At 40.9% G+C, this 18,453-nt stretch overlaps 1 protein-coding gene across 2 annotated transcripts in view; it reads left to right on the top strand.

Annotated features, from left to right (window-relative positions):
• Nucleotides 1–18,453, top strand: part of kcnab1a (potassium voltage-gated channel subfamily A regulatory beta subunit 1a) — a 161,977-nt gene that overhangs the window by 97,405 nt on the left and 46,119 nt on the right. For both annotated transcript variants that reach the window (XM_045724824.1, XM_045724825.1), the window contains exon 3: nucleotides 6,023–6,060. In XM_045724824.1, the coding sequence (XP_045580780.1) occupies nucleotides 6,023–6,060 (38 nt within the window). The remainder of the gene's footprint in view (nucleotides 1–6,022; nucleotides 6,061–18,453) is intronic.

Below are 18,453 nucleotides of genomic sequence, written 5' to 3'. Positions count from 1 at the left end.
CTGCTACCATGTTGTAATGTTGTGTTGCTACTATGCTGTGTTGTCATGTGTTGCTGCCATAATATGTTGTTGCCTTAGGTCTCTCTTAATGTAGTGTTGTGTTGTCTCTCTTGTCGTGATGTGTGTTTTGTCCTATATTTATGTGTATTTAATTTTTTTAATCCCAGCCTCCGTCCCCACAGCAGGCCTTTCACCTTTTGGGAGGCCGTCAATGTAAATAAGAATTTGTTCTGAACTGACTTGCAGATAACTGTTAAATAAAATAAATATGTACACTACCGGTCAAAAGTTTTAGAAAACCTACTCATTCAAGGGTTTTTCTTTATTTTTACTATTTTCTACACTGTAGAATAATAGTGAAGACATCAAAACTATGAAATAACACATATGGAATAATGTAGTAACCTAAACAGTGTTAAACAAATAAAAAAATATTTTATATTTGAGATTCTTCAAGGTAGCCACCCTTTTCCTTGATGACAGCTTTGTACACTCTTGGTATTCTCTCAACCAGCTTCACGAGGTTATCACTAGGAATGCATTTCAATTAACAGGTGTGCCTTGTTAAAGTTAATTTGTGGAATTTCTTTCCTTCTTAATGCATTTGAGCCAATCAGTTTTGTTATGACAAGGTAGGGGGGGATATACTGAAGATAGCCCTATTTGGTAAAAGACCATGTCCATTTTATGGCAAGAACAGCTCAAATAAGCAAAGAGAAACGACAGTCTCATTACTTTAAGACATGAAGGTCAGTCAATATGGACATTTTCAAGAACTTTGAAAGTTTCTTCAAGTGTTGTCACAAAAACCATCAAGTGCTATGATGAAGCTGGCTCTCATGAGGACCGCCATGAGGACCGCCACAGGAAAGGAAGACCCAGAGTTACCTCTGCTGCAGACACATCTCAACAACCACTGTTCAGAGACTGCGTGAATCAAGCATTCATGGTCAAAATGCTTTAAAGAAACCACTACTAAAGGACACCAATAACTTGGTTGGTCCAAGAAATTGGTTGGTCCAAGAAATACAAGTAATGGACATTAGTTAGAGTGCTGCATCAGATGACCTGGCCTCCACAATCACCCAACCTCAAACCAATTGAGATGGTTTGGGAAGAGTTGGACCACAGAGCTAAGGAAAAGCAGTCAACAAGTGCTCAGCATATGTGGAACTCCTTCAAGACTGTTGGAAAAGCATTCCAGGTGAAGCTGGTTGAGAGAATGCCAAGAGTATGCAAAGCTGTCATCAAGGGAAAGAGTGGATATATTTAGATTAATTTAACACCTTTTTGGTTACTACATGATTCCATAGATGTAATTTCATAATGTTGATGTCTTAACTATTATTCTACAATGGAGAAAATAGTAAAAATAAAGAAAAACCCTTGAATGAGTAAATTATATCAGGTGATTAAATAAGATGGCGCTTGGTTCATAACCATCTGTGCTCTCAGTACAGTACACTCCAGTCCTTGGTTCATGACCATCTGTGCTCTCGGTACAGCACGCTGCAGTCCTTGGTTCATGACCATCTGTGCTCTCGGTACAGCACGCTGCAGTCCTTGGTTCATGACCATCTGTGCTCTCGGTACAGCATGCTGCAGTCCTTGGTTCATGGCCATCTGTGCTCTCGGTACAGCAGGCTACAGTCCTTGGTTCATGGCCATCTGTGCTTTCGGTACACTACACTGCAGTCCTGAATTCTGCTGATACAGAGTGTTGATAGATTGAACGATTCAATGTGAGAAGTCCCTCTTGACGTTTTTACTGCTTATAATTAACTGCCGCTGTAAATATACAATTACCAAACGGGTTAGCGCTTCGACCGCCATTCGATTTACGGTTGTTCTGCGGTACGGTCGATAAGTTCCACACTGGCTTTCTCCCTTGCTAATTGGCTAGGAGGGAGAATATAAACTAAGTGTCTGTGTGTGTGTGCGTGTGTGTGTGTGTTTCCTTCATGCTAATTGGCTAGGGAAGAGGCAACAGAATGTGAGTCAGGGAGAAATTGATCAGTGTAATCTGATCCTTCAGCACTTTCTGAATAACCTTTTATTTTCATATCACCTCTCATCTCCTCTTCTTCGATCTCTCCCATCCTCTCTCCTCCTTCGCTTATGTCTCCCTGATCTTAGGTGGAGGAGGGTTTATCAGGGTTTGGGACAGTCAATGAGACAGACCATATAGCCGTTGTCATGACGTTGGCCTGTGGGTAAGGTTTGTGACCCCCCCCATAAATGCCTTTCTCCATCCCCTCTCTCTCTGACCCTACTGAAGGACTGTTGAATAGCCTTTGTTAAATATAGAGAGTCTGGGAACATCAAACAAGTGGGGGGAAAGGAACCATATTTCGGTAATAGAACCAGTTGGAAATATGCGTTGGAACTTAATGAATATGGATGTCAGTTCGGTTGTCATCTGAGACATTATGACTGATGACAGGACGACATAAACTGTACCTGGGAAAGTCCACACATTCTAGTTATCAAATTCACATGGAATTGTTGTGCAATTTAAATGTTTGATATTGAGATTGTTTGTTAGGAGATTAAATGTAATTTTAGCTTCCAATTGAGAGAATGGGTTTTCATAAGGAAAGTGCCCTGCTTAATCAGTGGCCCGCCCCTGTGAAGAGACAGGGGTTATAAACGATGAAACACACCCTTCTCCCCTCACCACTATATAAGACAATGACACAATGTAACCAGAGTTCCACTACGTGAGGTCTGCAGCCTCTGTGTTAAAAGGACACACATGTCAAGTACAGAACTAAGCCAACCTCGGCGTGAGCTTTGGTTGCGAATGGTATGAACTTTGAACGCTTATTCACTACAGAAGTGATACTTCCTAGCCGTTGAGTTAGCAGCGGCCGCTGTAGACGTGGGCTAGGAAAGGACGGACGACGGATCCAGTCTAACACACGACGAAGATACTACAACGTATCCAATTTACCAAAAGAGACATTCTTCCGAGGACAGGAAGATCTGTTGGCCAACCCGGCCAGCATCTACGACCAACCTACCGAAGCGCAGCTCAGAGTAAATATTTATTGCATTTTCCTTTTCCAAATGGGCGGTAATTTAGACTGCATACGATAATGTATTTACGATAGCATAGCTGCTGTTTCTTTTGTTCGTCAGTCTTCCCACTCTTTCATTCAAGCCCAACCCCCTTTCTTTGTGTAACGAGCCGCCATGTCGGCTCCGTCCACCAGGGACGTTTTCTGTATGACATAATTTGTATTCTGTGTATATGTAATTCTGTGTGATTAGTATTTGGTATTTGGTAAATAAATAATTAAACCCAATTTTGTATTGCTGATTCAACTTGTTAGCCAGGGTTCGTGAAGAAAACCAAGAATTTACAACTTTCATTATGAGACTGAAAATAAGGTGACGATTAATATTGATGGCTATCGATGTAAAATATTAAAGTTTTTAAGAGTTTATTCGGAAGATAACAGCTCTATAAACACTCTTCTGTGGTGTCCCGACATTCTAGTTAATTACATTTACATGATTAGAGAATCAGGTGATATTAATTACAGAGAAAGAATTTTATATCACTTAATCCGGCATAGCCAAAGACACGACACCGTAGTGGAGGGTTTACCAGGGTTTGGGAGAGTCAATGAGACAGACCATATAGCCGTAGTGGAGGGTTTACCAGGGTTTGGGACAGTCAATGAGACAGACCATATAGCCGTAGTGGAGGATTTACCAGGGTTTGGGACAGTCAATGAGACAGACCATATAGCCGTAGTGTAGCTGGTGTGTAGATGGGGAGACCGACTAGAGCAAACGAGTAGTGTAATGTTTCTATTAAAAGGGCACAGAGTGTCTTTGTGTTATTTAGCGGGACAGGGCTGGGTCCCAGAGAAGACAGGTTGAGGTGGGCAGTGGGTCAGGACAAGGCTGGGTTACAGAGCAGACAGGTGGATGTGGGCAGTGGGACAGTGGTGAATGATGGGTGCAGACAGCCTGGAAGACAGCTTACTCATCGCAATCGCCATGGCCCTCGTCTATTCTATTTTACTCTTTTCTTTTTAGATTTTTATTATTTTCTATTCTATTTTAATAGAAATATACAAGAAGATAATTGTGTGAAAGGAAAACAGCATGATCGCATAATTCCTTCTCTCATCTACGCGCTCTCCTCCTCTCACCTTTTCCCTTCGCTTGTGGACTTCAGTGCACAACGAATCAGCTGTCTGTGACCAGGCGAAAAAAACGTTCAAGCAAAATGTTCATATCATAACCGCTAAGCGCTAATCACAGCCTACATCGTTGTCACCATATTAGCTAACGTCATAGTCAACATAGCTACTAGAACTAATGCATTACTAAACCTGCTACAATCATCCAGTACAGTATACAGTCAGCAAGCAGTTTAGCAGTTCCACCGGCGGGCCCCGGTGGCAATAAATGAATAAAACCAAAAGTTTGCCTTGACTTAGATGAGTTCCAGTGTTGGATAGCCATAGCCAGCTGGCTAACATAGCATCCCTCTCTGTTTGAGCCGGGTGTATAAGTAGGCTAAACTAGCGATCTGCATTCACTAGCTAAGTGAACGTGAAAGGGAAAAAAATACAATGAAATATAACTTGCTCTCTCACTTTCTTGCTTCTCCTTCATTTTTAAAGAAATGAATTTGTTCAAAACTGTTCAACTATTGTCTTTCTCTCTCTTTGAGTCAAATACTGACTACATTTTATTCACTGCACTGCTAGCTAGCTATAGTTTACACTTTCAGTACTAGATTCATTCTCTGATCCTTTGATTGGGTGGACAACATGTTAGTTCATGCTGCAAGAGCTCTGATAGGTTGAAGGACGTCCTCCAGAAGTTATCATAATTACTGTGTAAGTCTATGGAAGGAGGTGAGAACCATGGGTCTCCTAGGTTTTGTATTGAAGTCAATGTACCCAGAGGAGGATGGAAGCTAGCTGTCCTCCGGCTGCTACACCATGGTGCTACCCTACAGAGTGCTGTTGAGGCTACTGTGGACATTAATTGCAAAACAGTGTGTTTTAATAATCAATTATTTGGTGACGTGAATATATTGTGTATAGTTTTATTTAAATGATAACTTTTTTATGTTTCACTATTTAAAAAAAAATGTAATTCACTGAGGAGGATGGTTCTCCCCTTCCTCCTCTGAGGAGCCGCCACTGCTCTGTACACATGATGTTCTCTGCTTGCATGCTGTTCTCCTGACAGGACAGATTTGTCCCGTATACTGGAGTGCCGGCATCTGATGTCTGCTGTCTGCAGGTGCTCATCAGTGTTGTCTCAGGGATTAGGCCTGTAGGAATTACTCCTACCGACATCCCAGTCTCAGCCTTTACTGTCACACCCTGACCATAGAGAGCCCTTGGTTCTCTGTGGTGTTTAGGTCAGAGCGTGACTAAGGGGGTGTTCTAGTCATTGTACTTCTATGTTGGTGAGTTGTATGGTTCCCAATTAGAGGCAGCTGGTAATCGTTGCCTCTGATTGGGGATCATATTTAGGTAGCCTTTTTCCCACCTGTGTTTTGTGGGATATTGTTTTTGAGTGAGTGCATGTTGCACCGCAGTACTGCACGGTCATTGTTTGTTTCTTGGTTTGTTTAAAGTTTCACAAAAAATAAAGATGTGGAACTCCAATCACGCTGCGCTTTGGTCTGTCTCTCCACACGATTGGGACATTTACACATGTTTAGTAACTGTTAGAACAATGTCTGACATTGTGACAATGGAATAGGCAGTGCTTGACCTGGACTGAAATAGGTTCCGGCACTCATTTTGGGTGCCGGTACTGTTTATATTTAGGTACAGGAACACCTCAATCTTTTTTGAGCTAATATTCTATAGGAGGTGCTGAACTCAAGCAGAAGAAAATTTGAGGTGCTGGTACTCAGTTTCGTTGAACTCCTGCCCAAGTGAAGTACTGGGCATATGTAGAGTACTGCACATAGAAGCACCAAAGTTTCAAAATTATGTGATGCTACAACTTCTAACTGCTATCTCTGTCTCTGTTTCAGGTACATGGGTAACGTTTGGCAGTCAGATTACAGATGAGGTAAGACGATTGTTTCCTAATGTTTTTCTACTTGGTTTTAATGTAGATAGAAAATGTGTACAGTCTTTGCGTGTACTCTGGGTAAAATCTCTATGGTTCAGTTAGTGTACATTTTGAAATTTGTATTTAACCTTTATTTAACTAGGCAAGTCAGTTTAAGAACAAATTATTATTTACAATGACGGCCTACACCGGCCAAACCCGGGCCAATTTTGCGCCGACCTATGGGACTCCCATTCACGGCCGGTTGTGATACAGCCTGGATTCGAATTTGTGATACAGTACTGCAGTGTAATGTGTGGTAGGTGTATAGAAAAAAAACGGATATAAATTCCTTTCAGCAGTTATCATACACCCTCATTAAAAAAATCCAATCGCTTCGCATTAGGCGCATTTGTGACACTGATTTATCATTTGATGTACTGTACATGCCAACGATTTATGTGAATGATTCAAAACAAAAGGGTAATAAAGAAGAATTATTGGAAAATTGCCTTATCAGAGTAAGACAAACTGAGGACATTGTTGCGATCACGTCAAAGAATCCCTCTCCTCACCTGCAGTCTTATTTCAAGGTCGATCAAGGATGTGGTTAAAAGACACCCAAAGTTTTCCTATAAGAGACTTTTACGGGATTGTTTACTCAGGTCAGATGTACCTATGGGGGGAAAAAAAGCATCACATTTCATGTCTATTATTCCTGATGGTAATATCCTTTGTCACAACTGCGTCCACTGTGATGCCATGATCAGAGGGAAATATCTTATCAATCCTCATTCTGGTGAGAGGATAAAGGATTGAGTTGGAATAACATGTAAAACTAAAATCTGTGGTATATCTCCTTAAGTGTTCCTGTAACTTGTATTATTTGGGTAAGACTAAACGTGAACCTAAGACAATGATATGTGAGCATAAGAGCAACCATTCACAACCATGATTTTTTTTTTAAAATGACCTGTTGCCAGACATTTCAACAGCCATAATCATGAACTAAGAGCCTTACGTTATATGGACATTTTATTGGTGCAGGCGCCACGTAGGGGAGGAGTTAGGGATAAATGACTTCTCCAGAGAGAGACATAATTGGATAGACCGTTTGGGAACTCCTGCCCAGCCTCAATGAGGAATGGTATTTTTCATTGTTTTTGTAGTAGTAGGTTCTAAATAGGCAATATATTTAGGTAATGACATCATAATGTATTGTGTGTTTTTTGTCTTTATTTGATGTTGATGTTTCCACCACAGCACACTCTGCTGGGATCTCTTGATCGGGACAATGTTTATAATAATGCCCACCTGCGTGGTATTGTTGCATGGACCCACTGTAACACAAACACAAACACAAACACACACACACACACACACACACACACACACACACACACACACACACACACACACACACACACACACACACACACACACACACACACACACACACACACACACACACACACACATGCGCGCGCCGTTGACATGCATACAGACAGACAGTTCTGCAGAAGGGACGTCCCACTGCACGCACACACATGCATGCACACAAACACACACACACAGACAGGCTTGCTTTTAGGCAAAATAATCTGTGTCCTCATTGCCTTGCCCCTGGCCCCCCTCTCCCCTGGCCCCCTTCTCCTTTGTCTCCCCTCTCCCTTGGCTCCCCTCTCCCCTGGCTCCCCTCTCCCCTGGCCCCCCTCTCCCCTGGCTCCCCTCTCCCCTCTCCCCTGGCCCCCCTCTCCCCTGGCTCCCCTCTCCATGTTCAGTCAACCCTGCCATGGGTCCCATCCAGTGTCCCTGTCTGTCCCAAAGCCGCTTAAGCCACTCATATGCTGTCACACAAAACACATACACACACTCACTGCTGTCCCTGCCAAAGGATCTATCCACCACATTTACCCTCATCATCATCACGGTCTCCCACCCACACTGCCACCCTCAACAGAGTCCTCTTCGGATGTCCACTCCACATATCTCTCTTGAACCTGTTCACCCCTATAAACATAGCACCAAACACAAGACATGACTAAAGCCCTATCCAATCCCTGTATATTGCATAGGCTTATGAGACCAAGCCTGAAACCAAAAAATAAACTCTATTAAAATTATAATTGTGCCATTATATAATGCATAGCATACCGCATTTTATGCATGACAGATAAAAAAAAACAGATTTTAGGATAATTTTATTTTGAAGTCTAGTCTAGTAGACTAATCGCCTTTGAGTGTGGACTGTGTTATTAGGCATACTGGATGGACTGTTTACACTCCTACATGTATATGCTTTAGTCTGAGAGTGATCGTATAGCCTTAGGAGATGCTGTTGGTTCATTGATTGTGCAGGGCTGCTAACAGTTAGACAACAATTAGAGGGAATTTATATTGGATTTTGAATAGCCTGGTGATAGGGCATTTTTTATACTTTCAGAATTAATTGGATGACACATGACCTTTAGATATCTATATATAATTAACATCTCACCACCATGCATTTAGTTATATGTACTTATAAACACTACCGGTCAGAGGTTTTAGAACACCTACTCATTCAAGGGTTTTTCTTTATTTCGACTATTTTCTACATTGTAGAATAATAATGAAGACATCAAAACTATGAAATAACACATATGGAATCATGTAGTAACCAAAAAAGTGTTATATTTTCTATTTGATATTCTTCAAATAGTCACCCTTTAATGCACACTCTTAGCATTCTCTCAACCAGCTTCATGAGGTAGTCACCTGGAATGCATTTCAATTAACAGGTGTGCCTTGTTAAAGTTAATTTGTGGAATTTCTTTCCTTCTTAAAGCGTTTGAGCCAATCAGTTGTGTTGTGACAAGGTAGGGGGTATACAGAAAATAACCCTATTTGGTAAAAGACCAAGTCCATATTATGGCAAGAACAGCTCAAATAAGCAAAGAGAAATGATAGTCCATCATTACTTTAAGACATGAAGGTCAGTCAATAAGAAACATTTCAAGAAAGTTTCTTCAAGTGTTGTCACAAAAACCATCAAGCACTATGATGAAGCTGGCTCTCATGAGGACTGCCATAGGAAAGGAAGACCCAGAGTTACCTCTGCTGCAGAGGATAAGTTCATTAGAGTTACCAGCCTCAGAAATTGCAGCCCAAATAAATGCTTCACAGTGTTCAAGTAACAGACACATCTCAACACCAACTGTTCAGAGGAGACTGTGTGAAGCAGGCCTTCATGGTCAAATTACTGGACATCAATAAAGGATGTCAATAAGAAGAAGAGACTTGCTTAGGCCAAGAAACAATGATTTATTAAGAATTCAAGGCACACTTAACCAGCATGGCTACCACAGCATTCTGCAGCGATACGCCATCCCATCTGGTTTGGGCTTAGTGGGACTATCATTAGTTTTTCAACAGGACAATGACCCAAAACACACCCCCAGGCTGTGTAAGGGCTATTTGACCAAGAAGGAGAGTTATGGAGTGCTGCATCAGATGACTTGTCCTCCACAATCCCCCGACCTCAACCAAATTGAGATGGGTTGGGATGAGTCGAACCGCGGAGTGAAGGAAAAGCAGCCAACAAGTGCTCAGCATATGTGGGAACTCCTTCAAAACTTAGAAAAGCATTCAAGGTGAAGATGATTGAGAGAATGCCAAGAGTGTGCAAAGTTGTCATCAAGTTAAAGGGGGATTATTTGAAGAATCTCAAATATAAAAGATATTTTGATTTGTTTAACACTTGTTTGGTTACTACATGATTCCACATGTGTTATTTCATAGTCTTCGCTGATGTCTTCACTGCAGCGAAGAAAATAGTAAAAACAAAGAAAATCCCTTGAATGAGGAGGTGTTCTAAAACTTTTGACCGGTAGTGTATAGTTATATAGTTAATATATAGAGTTAATATATAGTTATATATATAGTTATATATAGTTAATATATAGTTAATATATAGTTATATAGATTTAATATATAGTTATATATATATAGTTATATATAGTTAATATATAGTTAATATATAGTTATATAGTTATATGTAGTTAATATATAGTTAATATATAGTTATATAGAGTTAATATATAGTTATATATATATAAATATATATAGTTATATATATAGTTATATATATAGTTAATATATAGTTATATATAGTTATATATGAGTTAATATATATATATATATATATATATATATATATATAGTTTTACACTACCGTTCAAAAGTTTTGGGTCACTTAGAAATGTCCTTGTTTTTGAAAGAAAAGCAAAATTTTTGTCCATTTAAAATAACATCAAATTGATCGCAAATACAGTGTAGACATTGTTAATGTTGTAAATGACTATTGTAGCTGGAAACGGATGATTTTTTATGGAATATCTACATAGGCGTACAGAGGCCCAGCAACCATCACTCCTGTGTTCCAAAGGCACGTTGTGTTAGCTAATCAAAGTTTATAATTTTAAAAGACTAATTGATCATTAGAAAACCCTTTTGCAATTATGTTAGCACAGCTGAAAACTGTTGTCCTGATTAAAGGCCTTCTTTAGAGTAGTTGAGTATTTGGAGCATCAGCATTTGTGGGTTTGATTACAGGCTCAAAATGGCCAGGAACAAAGACCTTTCTTCTGAAACTTGTCAGTCTATTCTTGTTCTGAGAATTGAAGGCTATTCCATGCGAGAAATTGCCAAGAAACTGAATATCTTTGTTGTATATAGTTATATAGTTATATATAGTTCATATATAGTTAAAATATAGTTCATATATAGTTCATATATTGTTAATTTATAGTTATATACATGCAGTTAATATATAGTTATGTAGTTATATATAGTTATCTATAGTTAAAATATAGTTCATATATAGTTCATATATAGTTATATAGTTCATATATAGTTATATATAGTTATTATATAGTTATATAATAACTATATATATACTTATATACAGTTCATATATAGTTGTACATAGTTATGTACAGTTACTATATACTTATATACAATTAATATATAGTTATATATAGTTCATATATAGTTATATTTGAACTAGTTATATATAGTTATATATAGTTAATATAAAGTTAATATATACTTATATACAGTTCATATATAGTTATACATAGTTATGTACAGTTTATACATACTTATATACAGTTAATATATAGTTATGTAGTTATATCTAGTTATATATAGTTATAAATAGTTCATGTATAGGTATACATAGTTAATATACATAGTTAATATCTCACCACCTTGCGTTTCCATCTCCTCCTCTCTCTCATTTATTATTTTCTCGAGTGCGCAGACGGGCTGTCAACAGTTTAGAGAAATGTGTTTGGTTGCGAAAACATCTTACTATCGATGTTCATTAACAAATTTCACTTGGTTTCCCAAAGTAAGCACCGGTTAGCTGTAGGAACAAGGTTGGAGAGCCCATGGCATACAGAGTTTAAATATCACCTGTCTGGGTAGAGAGAGCATGCTCCTCAAACAGTGGTTGATGCGTGGAGTGAAATACTGTATATTTATACTGAACAAATATGAACGCAACATGTAAAGTGTTGGTACCATGTTTCATGAGCTCAAATAAAAGATCCCAGAAATGTTCCGTACACACAATAAGCTGATATCTCTCAAATTTTGTGCACAAGTTTGAATTTCTTTACATCCCTGTTAGTGAGTATTTCTCCTTTTGCCAAGATATTCCATCCACCTGACAGGTGTGGCATATCAAGAAGCTGATTAAACAGTATGATCGTTACACAGGTGCACCTTGTGCTGGGGACAATGAAAGACCACTCTAAAATGTGCAGTTTTGTCACAAAACACAATGCCACAGATGTCTCAAGTTTTCAGGGAGTGTGCAATTGGCATGCTGACTGCAAGAATGTCCACAGAGCTGTTACTAGAGTATTGAATGTTAATTTCTCTACCATAAGATCATTTAGCAGTACATCCAACCGGCCTCACAACCGCAGACCACGTGTAACCATGTCAGCCCAGGACCTCCACATCTGGACAGCTGATGAAACGGAGGAGTATTTCTGTCTGTAATAAAGCCCTTCTGTGGGGAAAAACATTCTGAGGACTAATGAATTCATTTCAATCGACTGTGACTCATTCAAATCTTCAAAATTGTTGCATGCTGGGTTTATATTTTTGTTCAGTATATTTTTCAGCTGCTCATATGAATTCAGCACATGCTCCTCTGTAAAACGGAAGCAGCCTACAAAACGGACCGGTGGGAAAGCGTGCGGCCTCCATTCGCTATTCGTGTATGCAGATGACATGTCTTTTTTCCCCCACTCCTGTTCCTGTTCCTGCCCATTTGATAATGGGCCGTTCTAAATCAAAACAAATTTTACATATTAGTAAAGACGAGATTCAATTGAGAACAGTCTAATGGGGTGAAAATATGATCACTTGATGAGAGAACAGCGTGTGCAGCCTGAGGCAAGGAACAGAAAGCAAGCTTTTTTTTCCCACACCATGCAACCCATATTCAGTATGTTTGTATTTCTAACACATTCCAAGGTTTGTATCATTCACAACTAATGTGGCCAAATGAATCGAAATCTAGCATACAGTATATAGGACCTGTTTCAAATTATCACTTTTACGCTCGACATAGCCACTTCGTAGACGCAGTCGCTCCGTAATGGATTAAATTTTTTCTCAGCTAAGTTCAATTATATTATTCTTACTATAAAATCAAATAAAAAAATGGCACAGGACTTATAAACATATCTTGTCAGCTAAATGAACAAGCCAACAGACTATGGCATGGAGCATAGCCAGATAGCATAGGCTTACAGTAGATGTGTAATGGTCGTCGTAGGTAGTGGACCAAAATGCAGCGGGTTGAGTGCTCATCTTAACTTTATTGAACACGTAAACAAACAAAACAAGAAGCCGATCGAACGAATAGGATTACAGGCTAAACACAGCTATGCAACCACAACTTCCCACAAAACCCAAACAAAACACACCCCTCTATATAGGACCTTCAATCAGAGGCAACGAGGAACAGCTGCCTCCAATTGAAGGCCAAATCAATAAACTAAACAGAACTAAAAAGACTAGAGTAGAACATAGAAATATACTAACATAGAACATAGCCCAAAAACCCCGGAAAACACTAACCAAACACCCCTCTACATTAAAACACACCCCGAACCACATAAAATAAATACCCCCCTGCCACGTCCTGACCAAACTACAATAACCCCTTTACTGGTCAGAATGTGACAAGATGTTCTTACATGTTCTGTTCTTCTGAAATACATTTTCTTCATATGATACTGTTTCTTTGGACCTGACTAAAATCAATAATGGATTTGTTGTGACGGTTTTATATTAAATTGATTTATTATACTTTTTTAAATGTAGATGTTGCAAAGACCCACATCAGCAGCTTGTACGTGTGGAGGCTGGGAGATATGAAACATGTTTATGTTAATTAATGGTCAATTACCGTGAGACAAGCAGTCTTTTGCATGACAAAAACCGCCTGAACAAAATGGCATGACTGCCATATCCCTGCTCCCATATTCTCCCCCAGCTCCTATCCACTGCATGTCTCCCACCTCCACACTGTCCCCTATGGTTGGGGCTACAGGGTCCCTGTCTGTCTGACATCCCACCCACAACACACACAGCTGGCCCTGCCTACAGTACAGTCACTCTGCTCTCTGGTCCAGTCCCTCTGCTCTCTGGTCCAGTCCCTCTGGTCCAGCCCCTCTGCTCTCTGGTCCAGTCCCTCTGCTCTCTGGTCCAGTCCCTCTGGTCCCTCTGCTCTCTGGTCCAGTCCCTCTGCTCTCTGGTCCAGTCCCTCTGCTTTCTGGTACAGTCCCTCTGGTCCACTCCCTCTGCTCTCTGGTCCAGTCCCTCTGCTCTCTGGTCCAGTCCCTCTGCTCTCTGGTCCAGTCCCTCTGGTTTAGTCCCTCTGCTCTCTGGTCCCTCTGGTCCAGTCCCTCTGCTCTCTGGTACAGTCCCTCTGCTTTCTGGTACAGTGCCTCTGGTCCACTCCCTCTGCTCTCTGGTCCAGTTCCCCTGCTCTCTGGTCCAGTCCCTCTGGTCCAGTCCCTCTGCTCTCTGGTCCCTCTGGTCCAGTCCCTCTGCTCTCTGGTCCAGTCCCTCTGGTCCAGTCCCTCTGCTCTCTGGTCCAGTCCCTCTACTCTCTGGTCCAGTCCCTCTGCTCTCTGGTCCAGTCCCTCTGCTCTCTAGTCCAGTGAAGTGGTGAAATGAAATGAAAAAAATAACTTCTTTCAAAAAATTCTAAAAGAAATTAAATGGAAAAGTGTTGCATGTATATGTATTCACCCCTTTGCTATGAAGCCCCTAAATAAGATCTGGTGCAACCAATTACCTTCAGAAGTCACATAATTAGTTAAATAAAGTCCACCTGTGTGCAATCTAAGTGTCACATGATGTGTCACACTATATATAATCAAGTCAAATCAAATCAAATGTATTTATAAAGCCCTTCTTACATCAGCTGATATCTCAAAGTGCTGTACAGAAACCCAGCCTAACACACCAAACAGCAAGCAATGCAGGTATAGAAGCACGGTGGCTAGGAAAAACTCCCTAGAAGGCCAAAACCTAGGAAGAAACCTAGAGAGGAACCAGGCAATGAGGGGTGGCCAGTCCTCTTCTGGCTGTGCCGGGTGGAGATTATAACAGCACATGTCCAAGATGTTCAAATGTTCATAAATGACCAGCATGGTCAAATAATAATAATCATAGTAGTTGTCGAGGGTGCAACAAGTCAGCAACTCAAGAGTAAATGTCAGTTGGCTTTTTCATAGCCGATCTTTGAGAGTATCTCTACCACTCCTGCTGTCTCTAGAGAGTTGAAAACAGCAGGTCTGGGACAGGTAGCACGTCCGGTGAACAGGTCAGGGTTCCATAGCCGCAGGCAGAACAGTTGAAACTGGAGCAGCAGCAGCACGGCCAGGTGGACTGGGGACAGCAAGGAGTCATCATGCCAGGTAGTCCTGAGGCATGGTCCTAGGGCTCAGGTCCTCCGAGAGAGAGAAAGAAAGAGAGAAAGAGAGAATTAGAGAGAGCATATTTAAATTCACACAGGACACCGGATAAGACAAGAGAAATACTCCAGATGTAACAGACTGACCCTAGCCCCCCGACACATAAACTACTGCAGCATAAATACTGGAGGCTGAGACAGGAGGGGTCAGGAGACACTGTGGCCCCATCCGATGAAACCCCCAGACAGGGCCAAACAGGCAGGATATAACCCCACGCACTTTGCCAAAGCACAGCCCCCACACCACTGGAGGGATATCTCCAATCACCAACTTACCATCCTGAGACAAGGCCGAGTATAGCCCACAAAGATCTCCGCCACGGCACAACCCAAGGGGGGCGCCAACCCAGACAGGATAACCACCTATTCTGAAAGGCCCCAGAGTCTGCAACACCACTAAGCAATGGGCACCACCAAGCAAGCAGCACTATGAAGACCAAGGACCTCTCCAAACAGCTCAGGGACAAAGTTGTGGAGAAGTACAGATCAGGGTTTGGTTATAAAAAAATAGCCACAACTTTGAACATCCCACGTAGCATCATTAAATCCATTATTAAAAAATGGAAAGAATATGGCACAGGGTCCCTGCCAAGAGACGGGCCGCCCACCAAAACTCACGGACCAGGCAAGGAGGGCATTAATCAGAGAGGCAACAAAGAGACCAAAGATAACCCTGAAGGTGCTGCAAAGCTCCACAGTGGAGATTGGAATATCTGTCCATAGGACCACTTTAAGCCGTACACTCCACAGAGCTGGGCTTTGTGGTGGCTAATTTCTGCATTACCAAATGAGGAGAGTTACAAACTTCACACACCAGTCAGAGTTATACTTAAACTACATCTTTAATAATAAGAGCTTTGCAATAGCACTTTGACTTTCAATGATGCCCATTCTTTGTATCTGTGGTTCGTCATGTACGTTGAGAGGGGTGTATCTTGGCTATAAAAAGATCTTTGTACTTTTGTGTAACCATTGAAAGTGTCTACACAAAAGTACAAAGATCTTTTATAGCCAAGATACACCCCTCTCAACGTACATGACGAACCACAGATACAAAGAATGGGTCACAAGGTTAAGTTTTGTATGAAAGATAACTATAAAACATAGCAGACAGCAACTGCTGTGTCAACAGTTTTCATTGTATAGACCAGTGTCTGGTCCTCCTACTCCAAACTGGAACCGTCTCTCCCTGGTACAGTATAGAACAGAATCATTAGCTCCATGTTATCTGGAATGCTCTTTAGGCTTTATTACCCAAAGACATCATAAATCACCTCTGTCAGTGCTATCTCATAGAGGCCCATCCTCAGTAAGACACACACACATATGTAGACAATGTTCCATTCTGTCCTCTATTACAACCATTATAATACAATACAAGCATTATAACATAATCTTGCAATTTTCCACGACAGCTTTACGGAAGAGTGGCCAGAAAAAAATAAGTTCGCCAAAAGGCATGTGGGAGACTCCCCAAACATATGGAAGAAGGTACTCTGGTCAGATGAGACTAAAATGTTGCTTTTTGGCCATCAAGGAAAACGCTATGTTTGGTGCAAACCCAATACCTCTCATCACCCCGAGAACACCATCATGTTTTTCATGGGCAGGGACTGGTAAACGGGTCAGAATTGAAGGAATGATGGATGGCACTAAATACAGGGAAATTCTTGAGGGAAACCTGGTTCAGTCTTCCAGAGATTTGAGACTGGGACGGAGGTTTACCTTCCAGCAGGACAATGACCCCCAGCATACTGCTAAAGCACTCGAGTGGTTTAACCTCCCTGGGCAAGGTGGGACGCAGCCAGTAGAATCGCGTGGCGCGAAATACAAATACCTCATAAATGCTATAACTTCAATTTCTCAAACATATGACTATTTTACACCATTTTAAAGACAAGACTCTCGTTAATCTAACCACACTGTCCGATTTCAAAAAGGCTTTACAGCGAAAGCAAAACATTAGATTATGTCAGGAGAGTACCCTGCCAAAAATAATCACACAGCCATTTTCAAAGCAACCATATATGTCACAAAAACCAAAAACACAGCTAAATGCAGCACTAACCTTTGATGATCTTCATCAGATGACACTCCTAGGACATTATGTTATACAATACATGCATGTTTTGTTCAATCAAGTTCATATTTATATCAAAAACCAGCTTTTTACATTAGCATGTGATGTTCAGAACTAGCATACCCACCGCAAACGTCCAGTGAATTTACTAAATTACTCACGATTAACATTGACAAAATACATAACAATTATTTTAAGAATTATAGATACAGAACTCCTTTATGCAATCGCGGTGTCAGATTTTAAAATAGCTTTTCGGCGAAAGCGCATTTTGCAATATTCTGAGTAGATAGCCCGGCCATCACGGCTAGCTAATTTGACACCCACCAAGTTTGGCCCTCACCAAACTCAGATTTACTATAAGAAAAATTGGATTACCTTTGCTGTTCTTCGTCAGAATGCACTCCCAGGACTTCTACTTCAACAACAAATGTTATTATGGTTCCAAATAATCCATAGTTATATTCAAATAGCTTCGTTTTGTTCGTGTGTTCAGGTAAGTATCCGAAGGGTGACGTGTGAGCGCATTTCGTGACAAAAAAAATTCAAAATATTCCATTACCGTACTTCGAAGCATGTCAAACGCTGTTTAAAATAAATTTTTATGCGATTTTTCTCGTAAAATAGCGATAACATTCCAACCGGGCGACGTTGTATTCATTCAAAGACTGAAAGAAAAACATGGAGTCGTCTCGTGGACGCGCATCTCCAGTGTCATTGTTCCCTGCCTGACCACTCACAAAAAGTCCTGCTGTTTTTCGCCCAGAGACTGCAGAGACGTCATTCCACTTTCTGGCGCCTTCTGAGAGCCAATGGAAGCCTTAGAAAATGTCACGTTACAGCAGAGATGCTGTATTTTTGATAGAGATGCCACAGAAGGAGAACGAATGGTCAGACAGGGCCCTTCCTGTATGGAATCTTCTCAGGTTTTGGCCTACCATATGAGTTCTGTTATACTCACAGACACCATTCAAACAGTTTTAGAAACTTTAGAGTGTTTTCTATCCAAATCTGCATATTCTCGTTTCTGGGCAAGAGTAGTAACCAGTTTAAATCGGGTACGTTTTTTATCCGGCCGTGCAAATACTGCCCCCTAGCCCCAACAGGTTAAAGGGAAACATTTAAATGTCTTGGAATGGCCCAGGCCCAGAATCTGTGGTATGACTTAAAGATTGCTGTACACCAGTGGAACCCATCCGACTTGAAGGAGCTGGAGCAGTATTGCGTTGAAGTATGGACAAAAATCCCAGTAGCTAGATGTGCCAAGCTTATAGAGACATACCCC

This window comes from Salmo salar, chromosome ssa09, assembly GCF_905237065.1.
Source record: "Salmo salar chromosome ssa09, Ssal_v3.1, whole genome shotgun sequence".
Lineage (NCBI taxonomy): Eukaryota > Metazoa > Chordata > Actinopteri > Salmoniformes > Salmonidae > Salmo > Salmo salar.
Note: the sequence above shows the minus strand (reverse complement) of the source record. Positions and strands in the feature narration are given on the sequence as shown.